This window comes from Theropithecus gelada, chromosome 10, assembly GCF_003255815.1.
Source record: "Theropithecus gelada isolate Dixy chromosome 10, Tgel_1.0, whole genome shotgun sequence".
Lineage (NCBI taxonomy): Eukaryota > Metazoa > Chordata > Mammalia > Primates > Cercopithecidae > Theropithecus > Theropithecus gelada.
Window position 1 is genome coordinate 77,181,673 of NC_037678.1, and position 23,328 is coordinate 77,205,000.

Below are 23,328 nucleotides of genomic sequence, written 5' to 3' on the forward strand. Positions count from 1 at the left end.
CCGGAGAGAATCTGAGAACCTACCAAGGAAAACAGTCCCATCGTGCACACGCACGGATCTCTGGAGCTATCCTGCTGCCATCCAGGAGTGCCCTGTTTATAAGTCCTAATAAACTCATCTACTCATCAAGCTGGACTTGTCCATGTTATTCTTTGGTCTTTCAGCACCTTCCCAGTTTGGGCGTGGGCACTACAGTCCCAAGTTTTTCCTGTAACAGCTGAGATCTATTGGTGACAAAGTTACAGGTACTACTATTAATACTGTGATTTGCTGCCTACATTCATCATGGGAGGAAATGCTTCATTTCAGGTTGTGGTTAGTGAAAGTAACTACATACATTTGTATATTTTTTCCATCCAAGTTCACCAGCACCCTGAATTTCTATACAGGGACATCGGGCTAACAATCCTTGGTCCACACAAGTAATATGTTCTTGTTGCGAGCAAGCAAGTGGCATAACCTCCGGATGGTGAGAACAGGTTTTGAAATCAGCTGATTCTTCCCATTGCCAGTTACTCAGGAGCAGTAAGCATGTGGAACTGAAAATAGACATCATCTGCTCCTGGCTTGCTTTCTGATATTTTTGATTGTGTGTTTGAGTATTGGAATATGTTTTGTCTTGCAGATACCAGTAACCTAAATACAGAACAAAATAACTCCTGGACCTCCGAGAACTTCTGGCTTGACCCTGCTGTGAAAGGCCAGTCAGAGAAGGAAGAGGATGATGAGCTTCGGAAATCCCTGGATAGATTCTATGAAATGTTTGGCCATCCACAGCCAGGCTCTGCGAACCCAGTCTCTGCGTCTGTCTGCAAGTGCCTGTCTCAGAAAATCACTCAACTAAGAGGCCAGGAGAGCCAAAAGTATGCTCTCCGCAGTTTTCAAATGGCCCGGGTCATCTTCAACCGGGACGGCTGCTCAGTCTTACAGAGGCATTCCAAGGACACCCATTTCTACCCACTGGAGGAAGGAAGTACATCTTTGAATGATGAAAAGCCAAACCCAGGACTGTCAAAAGATATTATTCATTTCCTCTTGCAGCAGAATGTAATGAAAGACCTGTAACTGGTGCCGGGCAGTGTGCAGGCTAGTAATGGAGGTGCTGCACCATGGCCAGCACTGTTGGTGGCCACCCAGATCCCCTAGGGTCTCTGGCCAGCTCTGTGTGCCCAATCCCAATTAAGTGCTTTGTGATTAAAGGCTGGCACCTGTGACCTGGTATTGGAGCCAGTCAGCCCATATGGAGAGCCAGCAGGGTCTGGGAGTTCTCTGTCCCCATGGTCACCCCACCCCCCACTCCCCTTGGCCAAGGCCACTGACTGACTGGGCTATGAGTCAAAAGCCCAGCTCCCTTGCCTCAAGGAAGGACATTCTCTGAGGCATAATTTATGCTCTAGAGCTCCCTTTCCTTGAGATCAGCCTGAGGCTGGGACATTACATGAAATCACACCCTTGCTGGGCTTAATCCCTTTCCCTATCCTCCTCCCATTTATTTACTGGTGTCTCTGGGAGCCTTTCCTGAATAAACCTCTTATATCTGAATCCTTGACTCAGAGTCTACTTCTGGGAGAATTCAACCTGAGAGAACATGCTTCTGTGAGATGAGGTTTTAGAAGGATACAAAGCTCTACACTGAATCAGGTATAAGAAATTATATCAAGTTGTGAAACTGAGACCATGTAAGTGAGAATACATGTCCTAAAATAATATAAAGATTGAAATACAGTTTAGAAAAGCATATCACATCTTGATCACACCCTTGCCTCCTCTCCAAAGCTAGAAATCCGTGTTTTATCATACTAACTGGGTGTGGAGGGAACATTTGGACAATCTAAAATAACAGCTAAAATTCACAATTTAAAAAAAAATCTCTTTGTCTCTTAGATTGCAAATGTGAAAGGTGAGAAGATAACAAACGTGCACCACCCACCACAGTATATGTAAGCACTATTATGATATGCTAGGCTGATGCCATGTGGCCTTGTCAAGTTGTAGTTGAAGAGAATAAATAATCCTTTGCCCAGGTGGGGCCCTACTTCCTCTTGTATTCTGCCTGCCTGCACCCTCTGTCGCCTTGTGAACGATTGGCCCCTCACCCTTGCCCTGTCCTTGCCTCCAATACCCTGAGCTCCATTTGCAAAGGCTTGTCCAGAGCAGGACTTCTTGGCCACCTTGTCCCTGTCCTCCAGGCCTGAGCCCTTCCTCACCAGGGAGCTCTTTAAATAGCCAGTGCAGGTTTGCACTGGCAGATGCTCCACTCTGCAGGTCATGTCCTGAACCCCCATTTGAGACTCAGTTGGTAGAATTACATCACCTGGCACCGGGATCTCTGAAGCTGCAATTGGAAGCCTCATGCTAATCCCTACCTCAGCAGTGCTTTCAGCAAATTGCATTGGTAGAAAGGGTTATATTGCTTTTGGGTGGGGGGAAACAACAAAAGAAACTAGCAACCCTGAGCAATTAGATTTTGAGACACTTGAGGTGCAATTTAATTGGCCTAAGATTCCAAAAGCTTTCCAGAAAGCAGATTATGCGAATGGGTTGGCCTAAAAGTATACATTGAGAGTGAGTGTGCCATCTCAGGAAGGTCTCCCGGGGACTCCTGAATGGAGAGAGAAGCCTTTTAAAGGTTAGGAATGACACACTCACACTCAGACTTCCAGTGCTGGGAAGATTCAGTGTAAGAAACAGTGCTCCAGATTGAAGCGTAGGGGCATCCCCCGGAAGGAGACCCAAATGGTAGAAACAGGAAATGAATAGGTCTTTGAGAGACACTGGAGGAAACAAGACTTCAGGTTTTCCTCTGACAAGCAATCATCTGCTTCTTTCTCCGTGGGCGTTTCCTATTCAACTGGCCCTCAAATAATCATGAAGCCAAGGGGACTTATACTTGAAAACCTGACAATTAAATTTTAAGGTAGTTAGCTTTATTGTTTTTTAATGAGAAGCATATTAATAGATGTCCTTGATGAATGCTATCACTTTTAGTATGACTCAGTCACTGCAATGTTTGCACTTAGTCTCCATGGCTACCTGCAGGAGGAAACTGGATTATTTTATGTTGTTTTTAAAAGGACAAAAAATACAAGCCGTTTGAATCTTCATGTTGGGAAGCAGCAGCTTCTATTTGGCAATGAGATTTTAGTGTCAAACATTTCGTAACCTTTATTAATATGTGTGCCAAGGGTGCCCAGTGAGAGTTTAACCCCAAAAGTAGAGAATTTAGAAGTCTCAAAGCCAGAATCACCTTAGGTTTAAAAAGAGTGTGGTATGTGTTTACTTGCGTCTGAATAAGTGTTTGTGACAGGTCAATACAAGATATTTGATTCCCTGCAAACTCACTGCTTAATTTGATCTCTGTGAGGTTAGGATGGCATTTTCCATTTATTTCTGTGAACCTTTAATAAAGACTAACAGATAAGGATATTGAGGCTTTGGCCTTTGGCATTATTGTCTAATTCTGCCCTACAGATAAATTCACCAACATTATACCATCTCATGAATGTCATGACTGGCCTGTGATATCATCTGTGGTCTGTTTCAGACCTGGGGCCCTTTTCAGGTCTTTGTGAGACATCAGAACTAAGAGTGCAGAAACATCAGAACCCTAAAGAAGAGAACTGCTACCAATGTCTTAAATTAGTGTGCTATTTCTCATTTCATTAGCCTATTTCTTTGCATAACCTATGTAAGAGCCCATGTAACAAATCTTATTACCAGTAATTAGCACAAAACAATAGAGCTATACTTTTTTTATTTTTAAATAATTTATTTTAAAAAATAGAGATGGGATCTTGCTATGGTGGCCAGGTTGATCTTGAGTTCTTGACCTCAAGCAGTCCTCCCACATCGGCCTCCCGAAGTGCTAGGATTACAGGTGTGAGCCACTGTGCCCGGCCAGTTTTTTTAGCTTTTTAAAGCTTTTAAAACTTTTTATTGGATAATAATAATTACACAGAAACATGCATATATCATACAAGTGAACACCTTGATGATTTTCACAAACAACCGACCTGTGTAGCCAGCATCCTGATCAAGCAACAGACATTACCAACCAGCCCAGAACCCCTTTTAAGTAGAGAACTGATGAGAACAGTTTGCTCTGACCAGTGTTTCTCAAACTGCTGGTAGCACAAATAGTTTTAGATACTACAAGGAAAAACAATGTTTATTTTAATTGGTGATCTATTCAGTTTAAAATGTTAGAAAAATAGAACTACTACATCTGGTCCATGCTTTCAGATGTATTGCATAGAACAAATCTAATACAAGTATTTGAAATTTAAAACTGGACTGAATTAATTTAAAAATTAATAATAGTGCAGGTAACATATATGTCCAAATGTATAAAAGTGGTATACCTGAAAATGACTGAGGTTTGGAATTAAGTGGTGTATTAATCTGTTCTCATGTTGCTTATAAAGACATACCCGAGACTGGGCAATTTATAAAGGAAAGATGTTTAATTGACTCACAGTTCCACATGACTGGGAGGCCTCATAATCATGGCTGAAAACAAATGAGAAGCAAAGTCACGTCTTACATGGTGGCAGGCAAGAGAGCTTGTGTAGGAACTCACCTTTACAAAACCATCAGATCTTGCGAGACTTATTCACTATCATGAGAACAGCATGAGAAAGACCCATCCCTGTGATTCAATTACCTCCCACATGGATCCTCCCATGACACATGGGAATTATGGGAGCCACAATTCAAGATGAGATGTGAGTGGATACACAGCCAAACCACATCAAGTGGGATAGGTGATCCATCATACCCCATTAGTCTCCACCATTGCTCTCCTGGAATACTGCAAGAAACTTCCTTCTGGTCAATCCATATCTACCTTTGCCTCTCTTTACCCTGGAACCATAAAGCAAATTCTTTTAAAAAGCTAAACATGCATGAATAGCCAAAAAATTTAAAAGAAGGAAGTAGTGTTCTCAAATGTGAAAACATTTTTATTTCTATAGTAATTAAAGCAGCAAAAAAGGCATAGACAAATCAAAAGAAAAGCATATAGTCCATAAATAGATATAAATGCCTATGGAAATTGAGTATATGGCGAAGGTGACATTGCAAACCCATAAGGAAAAGGTAGAGGTTTTAGCAATTGCTCTTAGACACTGGCTCCCCGCATTGGGGGAGGGAGAGTGAAAAAAGCTGGATTCCCCACCTTATTTTTCATATCAAAATGAATATTAGATGGATTAAAGACTCAAAATAAGATAAAAATCACAAAAATGCTAGAATAAAACACAGGTGATACGGATATATAAATGGAGATATTTATGTATAGATACATTGGAACAGGGAAGATTTTTCTAAGACTGACACAAAACCTAAAAATCATAAAGGACAAATTTGATGAAAATGACTGCCTAGCCATATGCAAGATCAAAACTAGGAAAAATACTTAGAACACATCTAACAGAGAGAACTTTTTCAAGAAACAAGTTGTACAAATTATTAGAAAAACAACTAATGGAAACATTGACAAAGGACATGAACAGGTGGTTAAGAATATATATGTAAAAGTAAAAAACACCATAAAAGTTACAGATAACAATATACCTAAGTGTTTTTATAGCCCTGCATGAGAAAGGCCTTCCTAAAACAGATGGCAATGCAAAATAATAAAAGATTGACAGTTTTTTGTTTTTTGAGAAGGAGTTTCGCTCTTGCTGCCCAGGCTGGAGTGCAGTGGTGAGATCTCAGCTCACTGCAACCTCTGCCTCCCCAGGTTCAATTGATTCTCCTGTCTCAGCCTCCTGAGTAGTCGGGATTACAGGCGCATACCACCACATCTGGCTAATTTTTGCTTTTTTTTTTTTTTTTTTTTTTTAGTAGAGACAGGGTTTCCTCATATTGGTCAGGCTGGTCTTGAACTCCTGACCTCAGGTGATTCACCCGCCTCGACCTCCCAACATGCTGGGGTTGCACAAGCGTGAGCCACTGTGCCCGGCCAACAGTTTTAACTACATAAAAATTTTAGACTTATTTTTTTAAATAGATCAGGGTTTCACTGTGTTGCTCAGGCTGGTCTTGAACTCCTGGGCTCAAGTGATTCTCCTGCCTCAGCCTCCCAAGTGTTGGGATTATAGGTCTGAGCCACTGCACCTGGCCAAATGTGAAATTTAGAGTGAAAGATATCATAAATATGTGATAATAGCATTGTGGTTTTGTGAGAAGATATCCTTATTTCTTAGAAATGTATACTGAAATATTTAGAGCAAAATAACATCTGTAAATTACTTTAAATATATTTCAACAGAAACAAGATAAAGCAGATATGACAAAATGTTAACAAGTTATCACATCCAGATGACGAGTATATGAAGGGTCACTATTCTTTCCACTTTTCTACGTATGAAATTTTCAAACTATTTATTTAGAGACAAGGTCTCACTCTGTTGCCCAGACTGGAATGCAGTGGCATGATCACAGCTCACTACAGCCTTGATCTCAGGTCCAAGCAATCCTCCTGCCTCAGCCTCCCAAGTAGCTGGGACCACAGCTGCATGCGACCATACCCTGCTAATTTTTTAATTTTTTTTTTTTTTTTTAAATAGAGACAGGGTCTAGCTTTGTTGCCTTGGCTCATCTTGAACTCCTGGCCTCAAGTGATCATCCTGCTTTGGTCTCCCACAGTGCTGGGATTATAGGCATGTGCCTTTTGTCTCAAAATACTTGTTTATTCCTTTTCCCCTCTCCATTTCCATTCTCTCAGGTCAATTCACAGTGCATGGCTCTCTCTCACTTTGCTTTCTTTCTCTAGTGGAAAATCGCCCTCCCTGTGTATCTGAGAACTCAGTCCTCATGAGCTAGGTCACAGTCAGAGAAAGAACATATTAAGGCCATCTGAATGATGGCCCCTTTGGGATAGATGACTCTGTCTGCAAATGTGCTTGTGGACCAGACCAGGCCCGTTTGCTTGTTTAACACCCAAAGGCCTTATTCTCTCATTGCCTTTTTCTTAAATCCCTGAAAGCTGTGCATCAGAGATAGCAGTTTTACCAGCAACTGAACCAAGAGTTCTCCAAATCCTCCCAAGTGAATCCTTTCCATCTGCTGTCTCAGTAGGCAGTGCATTGACGAAGGCACACGGTTTAGCATTCCTGCTCTCTGTTATTTTCTCCTCTTCTTCCTTCAGCATTTGCAGCTGAATGTCAGATGCCTTAAGCACACATTATTATTTCATGAGAAGGTAATTCATGTGTATTCAAACTGTGGGACTTTTCTGGTTGCCCTTACAAGCTCCTCCTGGGATCCTGATTAATTATTGTCACATTGTTTCTCCAGAAGGCGTGAGGACCATTAGGATGTCAGGTGTGCAACTGTCAGTTGCTCTGGTTGCAAAAATGCCTAACCCTGTCCTGATTTTGACATTATTTTCCCACTGTCTTATATCCTCAAGCCCTCTCCTTTTTCCTCTCTCTTTTTCACCATATATCTAAAGGTCTTCATTATTTTATTTTATTTTATTTATTTATTTATTTTTTTGAGACGGAGTCTCGCTCTGTCACCCAGGCTGGAGTGCAGTGGCCGGATCTCAGCTCACTGCAAGCTCCACCTCCCGGGTTCACACCATTCTCCTGCCTCAGCCTCCCGAGTAGCAGGGACTACAGGCGCCCGCCACCTCGCCCGGCTAGTTTTTTGTACTTTTTAGTAGAGACGGGGTTTCACCGTGTTAGCCAGGATGGTCTCGATCTCCTGACCTCGTGATCCGCCCGTCTCGGCCTCCCAAAGTGCTGGGATTACAGGCTTGAGCCACTACGCCCAGCCTATTATTTAAAAAAAAAAAAAAAAAAAAAAATTGTATACACACACACACACATATCCATGCACTTACAAAAACTTGATTTAATCATGGTTTACTTCTGTTCAGCTTCTCCTGTCCCCTTTGGTCCCATCTTCTAGGCCCACAGCTAAGACACAAGAAGCTGCTGGAATTTGGAGACAGGGAAGACCTAGGTTGGGAATCTCTGGCTTAAACCAACAAGCATTTGGTAAAAATGCGAGGCAACTTCCAGTTTCAAGAGAAGATGATATAGACTCACTTTTGCTGGCTTCTTCTCTTTAAACACAACCAAGTACTATGGAAAGAATTCAGCAATCATAAAACGACTCTGAACAGCACAAAGAAGATAGACGGACTAGGGACTCAGGACTCGAAGAATAACACAACAGTTGGTTTTCTGGATTTTCTTTATCTTCCATATATCCTGGGCACCAGCCAGCTTGAAACCACAGACAGGTACAGGAGAGAGAAAGAGAGGAGAGGAGAGGAGAGGAGAGGAGGGGAGGAGGGGGGGAGAGGAGAGGAAGAAGGGGGAAAGAAAGAAGGAAGGAAGGGAGGAAGGCAGGCAGGCAAGAGAGAGAGACAGACACGCACGCGTGCGCACACACACACAGAGGGAGAGAGAGAGGGGAGAGAGAGAGAGAGAGAGAGGTCTTCTCCCTTTGGCTAAGGGACCAGGAAGGGAGAACTCAGTGGGGAGATCCACACCCAGTGGCATGGTGGACCCAATCTGCTCACAGCACTAGCACCAGCAGAAATGAGTTTCCAACCACTCCCCTACTCCACAGCCACAGACAGCAGCAGGCCAGTATGCCTGCAGCAGTGGCAACAGAAGAATCCAAACGGGCCAACCCACTTCACATCCCATCCCCACCAGCAGCAGTGAGCTCAATCTGCCCGTATCAGTGGTAACAGTGAAACGCATGCAGGCCAGGTCATCTACTGCTCCACACCAGGTGACAGCAGTAGGCTCCTTCACTTGCACAAGCGGTGCCAGCAGGTCTGGTATCTTTCAGCCGTTCATGCAGAGGCAGAAGGTGACCTAGGGCATCCCCCACACCCACATAATGACACCAGTCAACCTAGAGAAGTGCCTTCTGTCTCTGTAGGCACCATATGTAGCAACCCAGTAGGAGCTTAAGCAGAGCCACAAGAACAAGGCAGACCAGAATAGCATTGCGAAGGCTCAGAAAACGCAACTGACATTAAAACTATAGCCCACAAAACGAGGCAAAACTGACACAATAAACCTAAACAGGGCGGCTACCTGCTAAAATAGAAGCTTTATATAGAATCAAGAGTCTTGTAACATAACGTGCAAAATGTCCAGGATACAACTGAAAATGACTTGTCATAGCAAGAACCAGGAAAATCACAACTGGAGTGAGAAAAGGCAATCAGCTGACATTGACAGTGAGATGAATCAGATGGTGGAACTATCTGGCAAAGATTTTAAAACAACTACCATAACATAGTTTCAGTAAGTTATTATAAAATCCTTTGAAACATATGAAAAAATAGAAAACCTCAGCAAAGAAATAGAAGTTACAAAAAAAAACCAAATGGGAATCACAGAATTGAAACGTGCAGCAACAAAATTTAAAAACTCACTGGGCGGGCTCAATGGTAGCGTGGAGATGACAAAAGATAAAGTCACTGACCTTGAGGACAATTCCACTGAATTTTATTCAATTTGGTCAACAGGGAGAAGAGAGATGAGGGGGAGGGTGAGAAGAAAGGAACTACGAGACAATAACAGAAGACCTAACATTCAGAGCCCCAGAAAGACTCCAGAAAGATTTGAGGGCTAAACAGGTATTCAAAATATAAGGCCTGAAAACTTCCCAAATTTGGTGAAAGACAGAAACCTACAGATTCACAAAGCTGAGTGAACCCAAAATAGGACCGATCAAAAGAAATCCTCACCAAAACACATTATAATTAAACTTCTGAAGCTGAAAGAAAAAAATCTTAAGAGCAACCAAGGAGGAATACATTATCTATAGGCAAACACCAATTTGAATGAGAACAGATTTTTCATCTGAAACCAGGGAGGCCAGAATGAAGTGGCTCAACATTTCTCAAGTGCTGGAAGAGAAGAACTGTCAACCACGAATTCTACATACAGTGAAACCGTATTTTAAGAATGAAGGAGAAATAAGAGAATGTGTGGCCGGCAGTCCTACGCTTAAAGAATGCCTAAAGGAAGCTCTCCAAACCGAAAAGAAATGCTAAAAGAAGGTTGGAAGTTCAGAAAAGAAAGAACAACACAAGGCACAAAAGAATATATAATAAACTATTCTTTTCCTTATGAGTTTCTTAACTCATATTTAACAGTTGAGGCAAAAATTATAACATCAATTGTGGTGCTTAATAGATGCAGAGGAAATACTCGAGGCAATTATACTTAAAATGAGAGGCAGGTTATGATATGGAGATGTAATAAAAAATACGTATTTTGTCTCTGGCTCTAGTTTCTTGCACAGAGCTGCTAAAACCATTGTAAAGTCCTGAGCAAAAGGGATGCTAAGTGCATCTTTTGTTCTAATATTTGGTCTTTAAACCCAGGTCCTGATACAGATCTCCTAATACCTTGGAGTTTCCTGGGGGATGGGAGGGTCCTTTGTTCTATTGAGGCAACTCTTGGTGGATTCCTAGATGGAGGCTGGTGACCAGCAAGACAGAGCTATAAGTAGAAGCTTGAAACTTTCAGTCCCACCTCCCATTCTCCGGGAAGGAGAGGGGAACTGGAGATTGGGTTAATAATAGATCGTGTAGACATGATGCAGCTTCCATAAAAATCCCTGAACTACAGGGTTCAGAGAGTTTCTGGGCTGCCAAACCCATGGTGGTGCAAGGAAAATGATGTACCCAGAGCAGTCAGGGAAGCTCTGCACCCCTTTTCACAGACTTCGCCCTGTTATTCTCTTATCTGGCTGCTGATCTATATTCTTTATCATATACTTTATTTTAATTTAATTTAATATTATTTTGTTTTATTTTTTGAGATGGAGTATCGCTCTGTTGCTCAGGCTGGAGTACAGTGGCATGATTCCAGCTCACTGCAGCCTCTGCCTCCTGGATTCAAGCGATTGTCCTGCCTCAGCCTCTCAAGTCGCTGGGATTACAGGCACGCACCACCACGCCTGGCCAATTTTTGTATTTTTAGTAAAGACAGCGTTTCACCATGTTGGCCAGGCTGGTCTCAAACTCCTGACCTCAAGTGATCCACCCACCTCGGCCTCCCAAAGTGCTGGGACTTACAGGCATGAGCCCCTGCATCCGGTCTATCATATACTTTATAATAAACCAGTAGATAAAAGTGTTTCCTTGAGTTCTGTGAGCAATGCTGCCGAATTATCAAACCTAGAGAGGGGGTTTTGGAAATCCCAATTCATAGCCAGAAGTATAGGTGACAACGTGGGGCATGAGATTGGTGTCTAAAGTGGGGGTCAGTGTTGTGTGACTGGGCCCTTAACCTATGGGATCTGATGCTATCTCTAGGTAAATAGTGTCAGAATTGAGTTAAATTGTAGCATACTCGGTGTCTGCTGGAGAATTGCTTGGTATAAGGAAAAACATTCTCGTATCTGATCACAGAAGTGTGTAGTGTGTTGAGTATGAGAGTAGAGTAAGAGAAAGCAGTCAGTTTATTTTTTCCTCCCAAACACACAGGTAAAGGGACCTAAATGGAAGTAGTGTTTCAGTATGTCACTGAGTGATAAAATGTCAAATAGTAGGCTGCAATAAGATACGTGTGTATATTTTAACACCTAGAGCAACAACTTAAAAAAAAAACTATACAAAATGATTTATTCAAACATGTATAAATAAAACACCAAGGTGACACCCTTAAAAATGTTCAAGTGACTTCTAGAAAGGCAAATAAAGAAAACAGATTAAAGAAATACTAAAATGGCAGACTTAAGCCCTGACATATCAATAATCACATTAAATGTATACAGTCCAAATACGTAAATTACGGTATAGATATTGTCAGAATACTCCCCTCCCGCAAAAAACAAAAAACCATGACCCTACTATATACTGTCTAAAAGAAACTGACTTCAAATATAACAACAGGATGGTTTAAATTAAGGTAATGGAAAAATATATATTATACTAACATTAATTAATTGTAAAAAAAAATGGGAGTAGTGGCTCACTGTGAAAAAGTGGGAGTGGTGCCTGTAACCCCAGTGCTTTGGGGGGCCAAGATGAGAGATTCGCTTGGAGCCAGGAGTTTGAGACTAGCCTGGGCAACATAGCCAGACTCTCTCTTAAAAAATATTCTTTTTTTAATCAGCTGGGCATAGTGGCATATGCCTGTTAGTCCTAGCTACTAGGGAGGCTGAGGTGAAAGGTTGTTTGGGCCCACGAGTTCAAGGCTACAGTGAGCTATGATTGCACCACCGCAATCCAGCCTAAGTGGCAGAGTGAGACCCTATTTCTAAATAAATAAATAATTAATTAAAAAGCAGGAGTGGCTATATTGATATCATATACAATGAACTTCAAAGCAAAGAAAACATATTATACAATTAAGAAACAATCAATCTGACAAAGCAATCTTAAATGTGTATGTGCCAAACAACAGCACTCCACAATTACAGTTTGGGAACTTCAGCACCCCACTCTCAGCAATTAATATAACTACTTGACATAAAATTAGCAAATATATAGAAGAAATGAACAACACCATCAATCAACAAGATTTAACTGATATTTATAGACTATTCTATCCAGCAGTAGCAGAATATACATTCTGTACAAGTCTCCAAAAAGCATTCAGCAAGATAGACAATAACCTGAATGATAAAACAAACCTCAATAAATTTAAAATAGTTGAAATCATACAGCGATTTTCTTCAACCATAACGGAATCAAAATAGAAATCAATGACAGAATATAACAGGAATGTCTTCAAACACTTGGAAATTAAATAACACACTTCTAAACAAATGAACAAACTTCTAAACCCAAGAGTCAAAGGTGAAGTCTGAAAGGGTTGTAGGGGAGACACACAGAAATGAATTGAAATGAAAAAATGCATCATATTAAAGAAGGGTGCAGCTAAAGTAGTGCTGAGTGGGAAATTTATAACACTAAATGCTTGTATTAGAAATTAGGAAAACAAATTCAAATTTAAGTTCTTAGTTCAAGAAATTAGAAAAAGCAGAGCAAAATAGATCCGAAGTAAGCAGAAAGCAGGAAATAATAAAAATAAGAGCAGAAATCAACAAATGTGAGAAAAAGAAAACAATACAGGAAATCAGGCAGGGCAAAAGGGCTCACACCTGTAATCTCAGCACTGTAAGAGGCGGAGGAGGGAGGATTGCTTGAACTCAGGAGGTCAAGGCTACAGTGAGCCACATGTGCACCACTATACTCCAGCCTGGCTGACAGTGTGAGACTCTGTCTCAAAAAAAAAAAAAAAAAAAAAGAAGAAGAAGAAGAAGAAAAAAGAAAAGAAAATCAATGAAACCAAAAGGTGGTTCTTCAAAAACAGAGAAACTAAAAATCACCGATATCACTATTCTGTATGATAGTGAATGCATAAACTAACACATGTGACAAAATTGCATAGAACTAAATATGCACAAACGAGTACGAGTCAAAATGGAGAAACTGGCATAAGATCTATCAGTATCAATGGCAATATCATGGTTGTAGACATTATACTACAGTTTTGCATAATGATATCATTGAAGGAAACTGGGTAAAGGATAAAGAGGATCTCTGCCAGTTTTTACAACTGCACATTTATCAACATTTATCTCAAAATAAAAAGTTTAATTTTAAAATGTTGGGGGTCAACAAGTTGGGTCAGTTTCATCTGAGCAGTTGGGGTCACTCATGTAGCTTCAGTCATCTGGTGTATCACCTTGTGCTGAATGCTCCAAGATGGCCTTGTTTGCATTTCCGGTAGTTAGGGCTGGTGTTGACTGGGGCATTACATGGAGGTAGTGTTCCTAGAGGGCACATCCCACCACACAAGCACTCTTCAAGACTCTACTTACATCACATGCCCCATTGGCCAAAGCAAGTCACATGGCCATACTCAGAGTCATTATGGGAAATCACTACACACAGGCACGTAACACAAGAGACATGATTCATCAGCAGCCATTTCTAAAATGATCTCCCACAAAGGGTGAGAATGCTTTTCTTTCTTTCTTTTTTCTTTTTTTTTTTAAAACAGAGTTTTGGTCTTGTTGCCCAGGCTGGAGCGCAATGGCTCAATCTCGGCTCACTGCAACCTCCGCCTCCCAGTTCAAGTGATTCTCCTGCCTCAGCCTCCCGAGTAGCTGGGATTACAGCCATGCACCAGCACTCCCAGCTAATTTTGTATGTTTAGTAGAGACAGGGTTTCTCCATGTTGGTCAGGCTGGTCTTGAACTTCTGACCTCAGGTGATCTGCCCAGCTCGGCCTCCCTTCTGACCTCAGGTGATCTACCCACCTCGGCCTCCCAAAGTGCTGGGATTACAGACATGAGCCACCATGCCTGGCCGAGAATATTTTTCAATCATATTTCTTCACGGATATCTATCACTTGGATCTGCTCACATATTTTTCTTTTTTCTGTTTTTTTATTTATTCTTTTTTTTTTGGGAGACGAAGTTTTTTTCTGTCACCCAGGCTGGAGTGCAGTGGCGCAATCTTGGCTCACTGCAACCTCCACCTCCCAGGTTCGAGCAATTCTCCCTACCTTAGCCTGCTGAGTAGCTGGGATTGCAGGTGCCCGCCACCATGCCCAGCTAATTTTTGTATTTTTTAGTAGAGACAGGGTTTCGCCATGTTGGCCAGACTGGTCTTGAACTCCTGACCACAGGTGATCTGCTGGCCTCGGCCTCCCAAAGTGCTGGGATTACAGGCCATTGCGCCCAGCCTGCTCACATATTTTTAAACACCTTTCCACGTTTAGATATTTCCCAGCCTTGGGAATACACCTTTCCCAGCTTCCCTTGTCAATGTGCTGCACACACAGGACTTGGCTCTGCCAACCAGACACAAGGGTGAGGCTCAGAGATGACCTGTGAAGAAACAGGCAGGGCATCTGGGCATCCATTTTGTTGAAGCTGAGGCATTGGAAATAGCATATATCTGGACGAGTGGCAACAACAGCTTCTTGACTGTGGCAGAGGCAGTGTGATTCAGGGCTCGGTGAGGGCGAGGGTGGTTTCCTGACCAGGGTGAAGGAAGCCTAGTACAGAAGTCAAAGGCAGCCATATCTCCCTTGCCATTCTAGTTCTGTGGTGTGAGCTGGAAAGTTGTTGCTATAATCCCAGCCTACAGCTTTTTCTTCTAGCCCTTTCAACATTTTGGTGCATTTCTAGCAAACCCCTCTTCCTTAAATTATCTAGAGTGGTGTGGGAAACCAAAATATGCCATCCCAAAATATACTTCTTTGGCATACTTCAGGTTGGTTATTCAGAAAAGCTGCAGATGGGAAGAGCTCTGAAAAAGCTATTCTCTTATAAAAGAAATTTACATCTATCTACATTAGTAAAGCAAACAGGAGATGCAGGCACAGGCTTTCTCTAAGGTTCTCTTATCTATATGTAGGAAAGAGTAACTCACAGGAAAATGAGACTGATGGTCTGACACTTTTATTTTTGTTTATTTATTTATTTAATTAGGGTCTCACTTTCTCATCCAGGCTAGAGTGCAGTGGCATGATCATGGCTCCCTGCAACCTTGAACTCCTAGGCTCAAGTGATCCTTCCACCTCAGCCTCCTGAGAAGCTTGGATCATAGGCACACAGCACCAAACCCAGCTAATTTTCTTTTAAATTTTTTAGAGATGGAGTCTTGCTATGTTGCCCAGGCTGGTCTTGAACATCTGGCCCCAAGCAATCCTCCCACCTCAGTCTCTCAAAGCACTGGGATTACAGGTGTGAGCCCCCATGCCCAGCCTGATACTTTTAAAGGTCTGACAGAGAAACCTTTACCACAGGCTGCCATCTATTTTGTTCTCAGGACTGCTACCTGAGAGATTTCATCTGCATAGTAAGACAGGCTTTGCTTGACTTGCCTTTCTTCCCCTCACCCTCCTATAGCCTGTTACCACCTACCCCCAGGAGCCCCAAACTCCTATTTCTTTCCATATGGTATAAGAACTTCAGTCATCTGGCTCTTCTTTGAGTATCATATTTTGTATGGCTTCTGTGCATTGGCATGTAAATAAATTTATATGCTTTTTCTCCTATTAATCTGTCTATTGTCCATTTGTTTTATAGACCCAAATTATTGAGCCTTCAGAAGCAAGGGGAAGAAAAATTCCCTTCATCCTTACAGTGGATTCTGTTGTCTGCAGGTGGTAATGCTGGTGGATAAAAATCTCTTTTTGAATTATCAGTTATATGTTGGTCTTGCCTATTCAAAATAAACAAGAATGTAATTTAAAAATGAATGATGTAAAAGGGTGTGATCTAAATCTTCCCCAATCCCTGTTTAATGTCTGTCTCTCAAGCAGTCCCTCTCCCTCCTGACCTCAACCTCTCATTTTCCCCTGAAGCACAATCTTGAGCCCTGCTTGATCCATATGAAACCACTATTTTTGTTGGTCAAAATAGCCAAGAACTAGCAATTCCATAGTCTTCAACTTCACACTTGCCGTTTGTATTAGTCTGTTCTCAATCTGCTAATGAAGACATACCTGAGACTGGGTAATTTATAAAGAAAAGAGGCTTAATTGACTCACAGTTCCACATGGTTGGTGAGACCTCACAATCATGGCAGAAGGCAAATGAGGAGCAAAGTCACATCTTACATGGTGACAGGCAAGAGAGCTTGTGCAGGGGAACTCCCATTTGTAAAACCATCAGATCTCAAGAGACTTATTCACTACCATGAGAACAGTAAGGGGGAAACTGCCCCTATTAATAAATTATCTCAACCTGGTCCCTCTCACTACACATGGTAATTGTGGGAGCTACAATTCAAGATTTGGGTGGGGACACAGCCAAACCATATCATCATTCTTTTGAATTTATCTTTTCTCAAAACTTCAACTATTATCCATCTGCCAGTTTTCAAGTCTTTACCAAGTCTCTATCCTATATAATTTCCCATGGAACATTCTACTCATATATGTCCTTGTCACTTTAAAGAAAATGTATAGAAAATCAAATGTATCCTCTTTCCCACAAGTTAATATTCTCATTTGATGTCTCTAATCTATCCACGGCACTAACATTTTCTAAGCCACTCAGGCTTGACGAAGTGTGGATTCATTATGACTTTTACTTCGAAATGTCTCACTGTATACAGCAAGAAGTGGCGGTTAAGAGCTGCGACACAGGAGGCAGCCTGCCTGGGTGTGAATTTTGACTTGGACATTCATTAGAGATGTTCTTGGGCCTGTTATTTAACCTTACTGTGTCTCAGTTTCCTCAATTGTAAAACAGGAGTATCAATAATGCTTAGTTCAGGAGGCATAAATGAGTTCAGATTTGTACAGACGGTTCCTGACATATGGCTCAACTTAAGGTTTTTTATCTTAACAATGGCATAAAATCATTCAGTACACTCCTCAACATTGATGGGATTACAATCATAAACCTATCATAAATTGAAAATATTCTAAATCAAGTGACTTAAGACATTTTCAATTTATGATGGGTTTATCGGGATATAACCTCATGTTAAATCAAGGAACATCTACATAGTATTCAGAACAGCACCTAGCATATAGTGTTGTTTTTTAAAATTGGTTTGTTTGTTTGTTTGTTTTGAGATGAAGTTTTGCTCTTATTGCCCAGGCTGGAGTGCAATGGCACAATCTCGGCTCACTGCAACCTCCGCCTCCCGGGTTCAAGCGATTCTCCTGCCTCAGCCTCCCGAGTAGCTGGGATTACAGGCATGCGCCAGCATGCCCAGCTAATTTTGTATTTTAAGTAGTAACGGGGTTTCTCCATGTTGGTCAGGCTGGTCTTGAACTCCTGACCTCAGGTGATCTGCCCACCTCAGCCTCCCAAAGTGCGGGGATTACAGGTGTGAGCTACCCCACCCAGCCGGTTTGAATCCTACTACAAAAATTAGCTGGGCATGGAGGTGCGTGCCTATAGTTCAAGCTATTTGGGAGGCTGAGGTAGGAGAATCACCTGAACCTGGGAGATAAAGGTTGCAGTGAGCCATGATTCACAACCTCTTACACCTGCCTTTTCTTTTTCTTCCCAACACCATCACCTGTATCATTTTCATCTCCTTAAGGACCTCCTCAAGGTTCTCCCTGCTGCCGGTTCTCCCCTTTTCAGCCTCTTCTACGCATTGTTGCTACCACGTTGATTTCCCCAAATCACTGAGGGGATCCTATCTCATCCCCGACAGAAAGCTCCTTAATGCCAACAAAAGGAAGCCCCACCACAGGTCCACACTGATCAAACCCAGATGTTCTGCCCTCTCCACATTTCTGAGACTGGACCCGCCAAACCATTCCATTCCTTCTCTAGCTCCCACAGCTTTACCCAACTGCTCATTTGCACTTTAACTGCTGCCTAGCAGGACTGCCCTTTAACTGTTAACATGTATACATCTGTCTTCCTTGAATAGACAGAAAGTTCTTGAAGGCTGGAGAGCTTATACCACCCATACCAGGCACAGACTAGTGCTGGGTAAATACTAACCAAGACATAATGTTTTCCTGTATTCACACTTCCTTTTCAGCTTCCCGGTGGAGCCAGCTTGACAACATCTTTCTCTTTCCTACAACTGAAACTATAATTGTAAAACCAAGAACAAGGGGCCAGTGTGGGAGATGAGTTTGTACCTTCTGAAAGACATCATGGTGGAAGGAAGAGTCCAGTTGCAGGTGTGAGAGGCTAAAGCACCTCCATTAACAAGCAGGATGTACAGTGAGGCTCAGCTACCTCCTCTGAATCTCATTTCCGTGTCTGCAAATGAGGACATTAACAAAGCTCCCAGTCCTCCTCAGGCTTAAACATTCTGTGACAAATCTCTAAGAGGGTGGATTTGGGAAACTAATTTTCAAATTAATTGAGCAGTGTGGAGTTATTGCATGGAGAATTAAACTGCTGTCCACAACAGTTCATTTCCTGAGTTTATCAACCAATGTTTAATAGGCACTATTTATTCTGCAGTATCACAGGTGGAGTGCTATGGAGACACAGAAGTTGTATCTCACCGGATCCATAGCTTCAAAAAGTTTATTATGTAATTAGAGTTTATTATATAATAAAAGCTCACTAAGCTCATGATCCAGCAAATGGCATTGTTTGTTTACCTAAGGCTTCTTTTGTAAAATAAGAAAGTTTTACTTGAATCATTACGTATAATCCCCCCGGGAGCTGTGTGTTCTATGTGTCGTTTCAATGTTATTTTATTTGAAATACACACACGGTATGTTTCAATGTAAATAGATGCATTTAAAATGTATATATTTTAAATATCTCCATCAACAGGCTGATTTTTAAAACTTTTCAATATACCAAATAATGTAAATTTTCAAATATACACAAAAAGAGAGAATTGTATTATGAACTCCATGTACTGATCACTTACCTTCAACAGCCATCAGCTTTCTGCTATTCTTTTTCAGCAAATCCCAGCATCACCTCTGTGTGTGTGTGTGTGTGTGTGTGTGTGTGTGTGTGTATGTGTGTGCCAAGACACTACTCCTCAAGCTAAGGACTCTTTTGTTAGATCTCCATTCCACCATGGACCAATACCAGCACACAGCTCACACCCAAGCCACACATAACACACCAAGCAGGTTCAACAACACCCAAACTAAGTTCTATTCTCATTAGAGTCCACCAATCACTACTTGGATGCCCTGGCAATGTCAATGTACTATAGCCATTTCTAAATACTTGTTGTCAATTTCTGCATTTATTAGACCAAGAGCACACAATTTGCAAAATAGCCCCAATCCTCAGACTTTGAGTAGTACTGCACTAGAGTATTTTAAAATCAAATCTAAGGCATTATTTTATTGCATCTGTAAATTCAGCATGTATCTCTAATGGATAAGTATGTTTTTGTTGTTGTTGCTGTGTCACCCAGGCTGGAGTGCAGTGGTGCGATCTTGGCTCACTGTAACCTCTGCCTCCCGGGCTCAAGTGATCCTCCCACCTCAGCCTCCTGAGTAGCTGAGACTATAGGTTATGCAACACCACGCCCAGCTAATTTTTTGTATTTTTGGTGGAGAAAGCATTTCACCTTGTTACCCAAGCTGGTCTTGAACTCATGAGCTCAAGTGATCCGCCTGCCTCGGCCTCCCAAAGTGCTGGGATTATAGGCATGAGCCACGGTGCCCGGCCTTGCACTTTTTAAAAACAACCAGAATATAGTACTCCCAAGAAAACAATCAATAATTCCTGAACATCACCTAATATTTAGAACATGTTCAATTTTCCCCAATTGTCTCAAAAATGCCTTCTTACAGTTGGTTTGTTGGAATCAGGATTCAAACAAGGACTTTGCATTTGGTTGACATACCTTTTAAGCCAAACTATAGTAGTCTCTCTCTCCTTTAAAAGCTGTTTTTAAGCCATTCTCCAAATAGATTGGTTTACCATTAACTATAAAAATTTCCTGACCCATCATGCTTCCAGTGGTTTTCCATGCATTTGCTGTGGCTTAAAAACAAATTACTTCCTCCCCCTAAAGATACCCATTATCTATGCCTATTAGAGGCACATTCACATTCCCCAGACTTTTCGCCAGGGCACCAGAATGATTTAGATTGCCATATATTAAAAAAGTGCCGGTCACTCTCGCTGTCTTATCATCTCTGGTTCTCTTTGTCTCCAATGGGTCCATTCATACAGCAGATACTGTGAATGTTATTAAATGAACCATGGGTATTCTTGCCCTTGATGTGCCAAAGCAGTGTTTACCAGGTACATTCATTTCTTTGGGGACCTATGCAGACATATAGTGGGCCTAGTGGGAAAGTGAGGAGCTTAATATGACTTGAGATACTCAAGTGATTTGATTTGGACCAGATCCATCTGTGGCTGTCACACAATGACATCTTTTTCCATACCCCTCACCACTAAGGCTACAGAAGCTCAGGTAGCTTTGGGTCTTCGTTGGCCAACACTTCAGGAAGAATCATAGAAAAATCACAGAACAGAAAAATAATCTGAGCAACTATGAAGTCAAGTCCCCTGAAGGGATGGAGACAAAGGCCCCCACAGCTATCTAGATGCCTCCTGGACAAGAGCCCTGGTCTCTGGCCTCCAGAGGAGGCTCTGTGTATATGGGATATCAATTTCTATGCCACTCAGGGTTCTCAGTTGCACGTAACAGAAAACGATTCTGGCTGACTTTAATAGGAGGATAGTAGGTGGCTAGCAGAATTGACAGGATGGGTAACCAGGTTTTGAAATTGGGCAGGCTCTGAGGGAGGCTGGGCAGCAAGGACACAGCCTAGGCCATGCTTCAGGGGCAGTCTGGGTAGGATGTCCCCTAACTGTGGCTCTGCTGCCACTCTGGCTGCTGGACATCAACACAGCTGAACACCAGAGTCAGATGCCACTGCTGCTTGAAATTCTAAACTGTCCCTGAGTCTAAATTAAAACTCCTGGTGTACGGAAAAGAAAGAGAGGGCCGGGCGCGGTGGCTCAAGCCTGTAATCCCAGCACTTTGGGAGGCCGAGACGGGCGGATCACGAGGTCAGGAGATCGAGACCATCCTGGCTAACATGGTGAAACCCCGTCTCTACTAAAAATACAAAAACACTAGCCGGGCGAGGTAGCGGGCGCCTGTAGTCCCAGCTACTCCGGAGGCTGAGGCAGGAGAATGGCATAAACCTGGGAGGCGGAGCTTGCAGTGAGCTGAGATCCGGCCACTGCACTCCAGCCCGGGCTACAGAGCAAGACTCCGTCTCAAAAAAAAAAAAAAAAAGAAAGAGAGATCAGACTGTTACTGTGTCTATGTAGAAAGGGAAGACATAAGAAACTGCATTCTGACCTGTACCCTGAACAATTGTTTTGCCCTGCGATGCTGTTAATCTGTAACTTTGCCCCAACCTTGAGCTCACAGGAACATGTGTTGTATGGAATCAAGGTTTAAGGGATCTAGGGCTGTGCAGGATGTGCCTTGTTAACAACATGTTTACAGGCAGTGTGCTTGGTAAAAGTCATTGCCATTCTCCAGTCTCAGTAAACCAGGGGCACAATGCACTGCGGAAAGCCGCAGGGACCTCTGCCCTGGAAAGCCGGATATTGTCCAAGGTTTCCCCCCATGTGATAGTCTGAAATATGGCCTCGTGGGATGGGAAAGACCTGACTGTCCCCCAGCCTGACACCCGTAAAGGGTCTGTGCTGAGAAGGATTAGTGAAAGAGGAAAGCCTCTTGCAGTTGAGACAGAGGAAGGCCACAGTCTCCTGCCTGCCCCTGGAAACTGAATGTCTCGGTATAAAACCCGATTGTACATTTGTTCTGTTCTGAGATAGGAGAAAAACTGCCCTGTGGCGGGAGGCGAGACATGTTGGCAGCAATGCTGCTTTGTTATTCTTTACTCCACTGAGATGTTTGGGGGGAGAAAAGCATAAATCTGGCCTACATGCACATCCAGGCATAGGACCTCCCCTTGAACTTATTTGTGACACAGATTCCTTTGCTCACATATTTTCTTGCTGACCTTCTCCCTATTATCACCCTGCTCTCCTATCACATTCCTCTTGCTGAGATAGTGGAAAGAGTAATCAATAAAACCTGAGGGAACTCAGAGACCAGTGCCGGTGCAGGTCCTCCATATGCTGAGCACCAGTCCCCTGGGCCCACTGTCCTTTCTGTATACTTTGGCTCTGTGTCTTATTTCTTTTCTCCGTCTCTTGTCCCACCTGACGAGATATACCCACAGGTGTGGAGGGGCAGACCACCCCTTCATCCTGGGTGGGAGCATTTGATTGGCCGAGGCTAGATAATATGAGTGTCCTCTAGTGACCAGGGACCAGGGAAAGGGCATCTGGCTTGGCTCCTTTCTATAGTAAGAAGTAGATCCTGCCGGCCTTCATGATCACATCACAGAGGGAAGGGCATTAGGATGCTAAGTAACCCCCACAACCGCAAATGACTATTTCACCTCCCCATTTGGACTTCTGTGAGCATATAGACATCACCAACGGTTTTGTCTTTGCTTTGTTTTTCTTGAGACAGGGTCTCACTCTGTCACCCAGGCTGGAGTGCAGTGGCATTATCATGGCTCACTGCAGCCTCTGGCCTCCTGGGAACAAGCAATCCTCCAGCCTCAGCCTCCTGAGTACCTGGGACTACAGGCATGAGCCATTATGCTTGGCTAGTTTTTTATTTTTTTTAATTTCCCGTAGAGACGAGCTCTTGTGATGTTGCCCAGCCTGGTCTTGGACTCCTGGGCTCAAGCAATTCTCCTACCTCGGCCTCCCAAAATTCTAGGATTAGAGGCATGAGCCACTGTGCACGGCAGTTACTTTATTTCTACAAAATATGGAGGCATTTCCTGTCACTCCTCAAATGAGTTACACCCCCCACAAAAAGCACTGTTCTAAGTGCTGAGTTTGCAAAGGCTTTCACC

At 42.6% G+C, this 23,328-nt stretch overlaps 1 protein-coding gene across 3 annotated transcripts in view; it reads left to right on the forward strand.

The window, feature by feature from the left end:
- The window catches only part of SHLD1 (shieldin complex subunit 1), a 113,426-nt gene extending 111,391 nt beyond the window's left edge, over positions 1-2,035 (forward strand). For 2 of the 3 annotated variants that reach the window (XM_025400739.1, XM_025400737.1), the window contains one exon: positions 626-2,035. In XM_025400739.1, coding sequence (XP_025256524.1) covers positions 626-1,065 — 440 coding nt within the window. In that variant the 3' untranslated portion in view covers positions 1,066-2,035. The remainder of the gene's footprint in view (positions 1-625) is intronic. The other variant, XM_025400740.1, reaches the window with a different exon arrangement.
- The last annotated feature ends 21,293 nt before the right edge of the window (positions 2,036-23,328 follow it).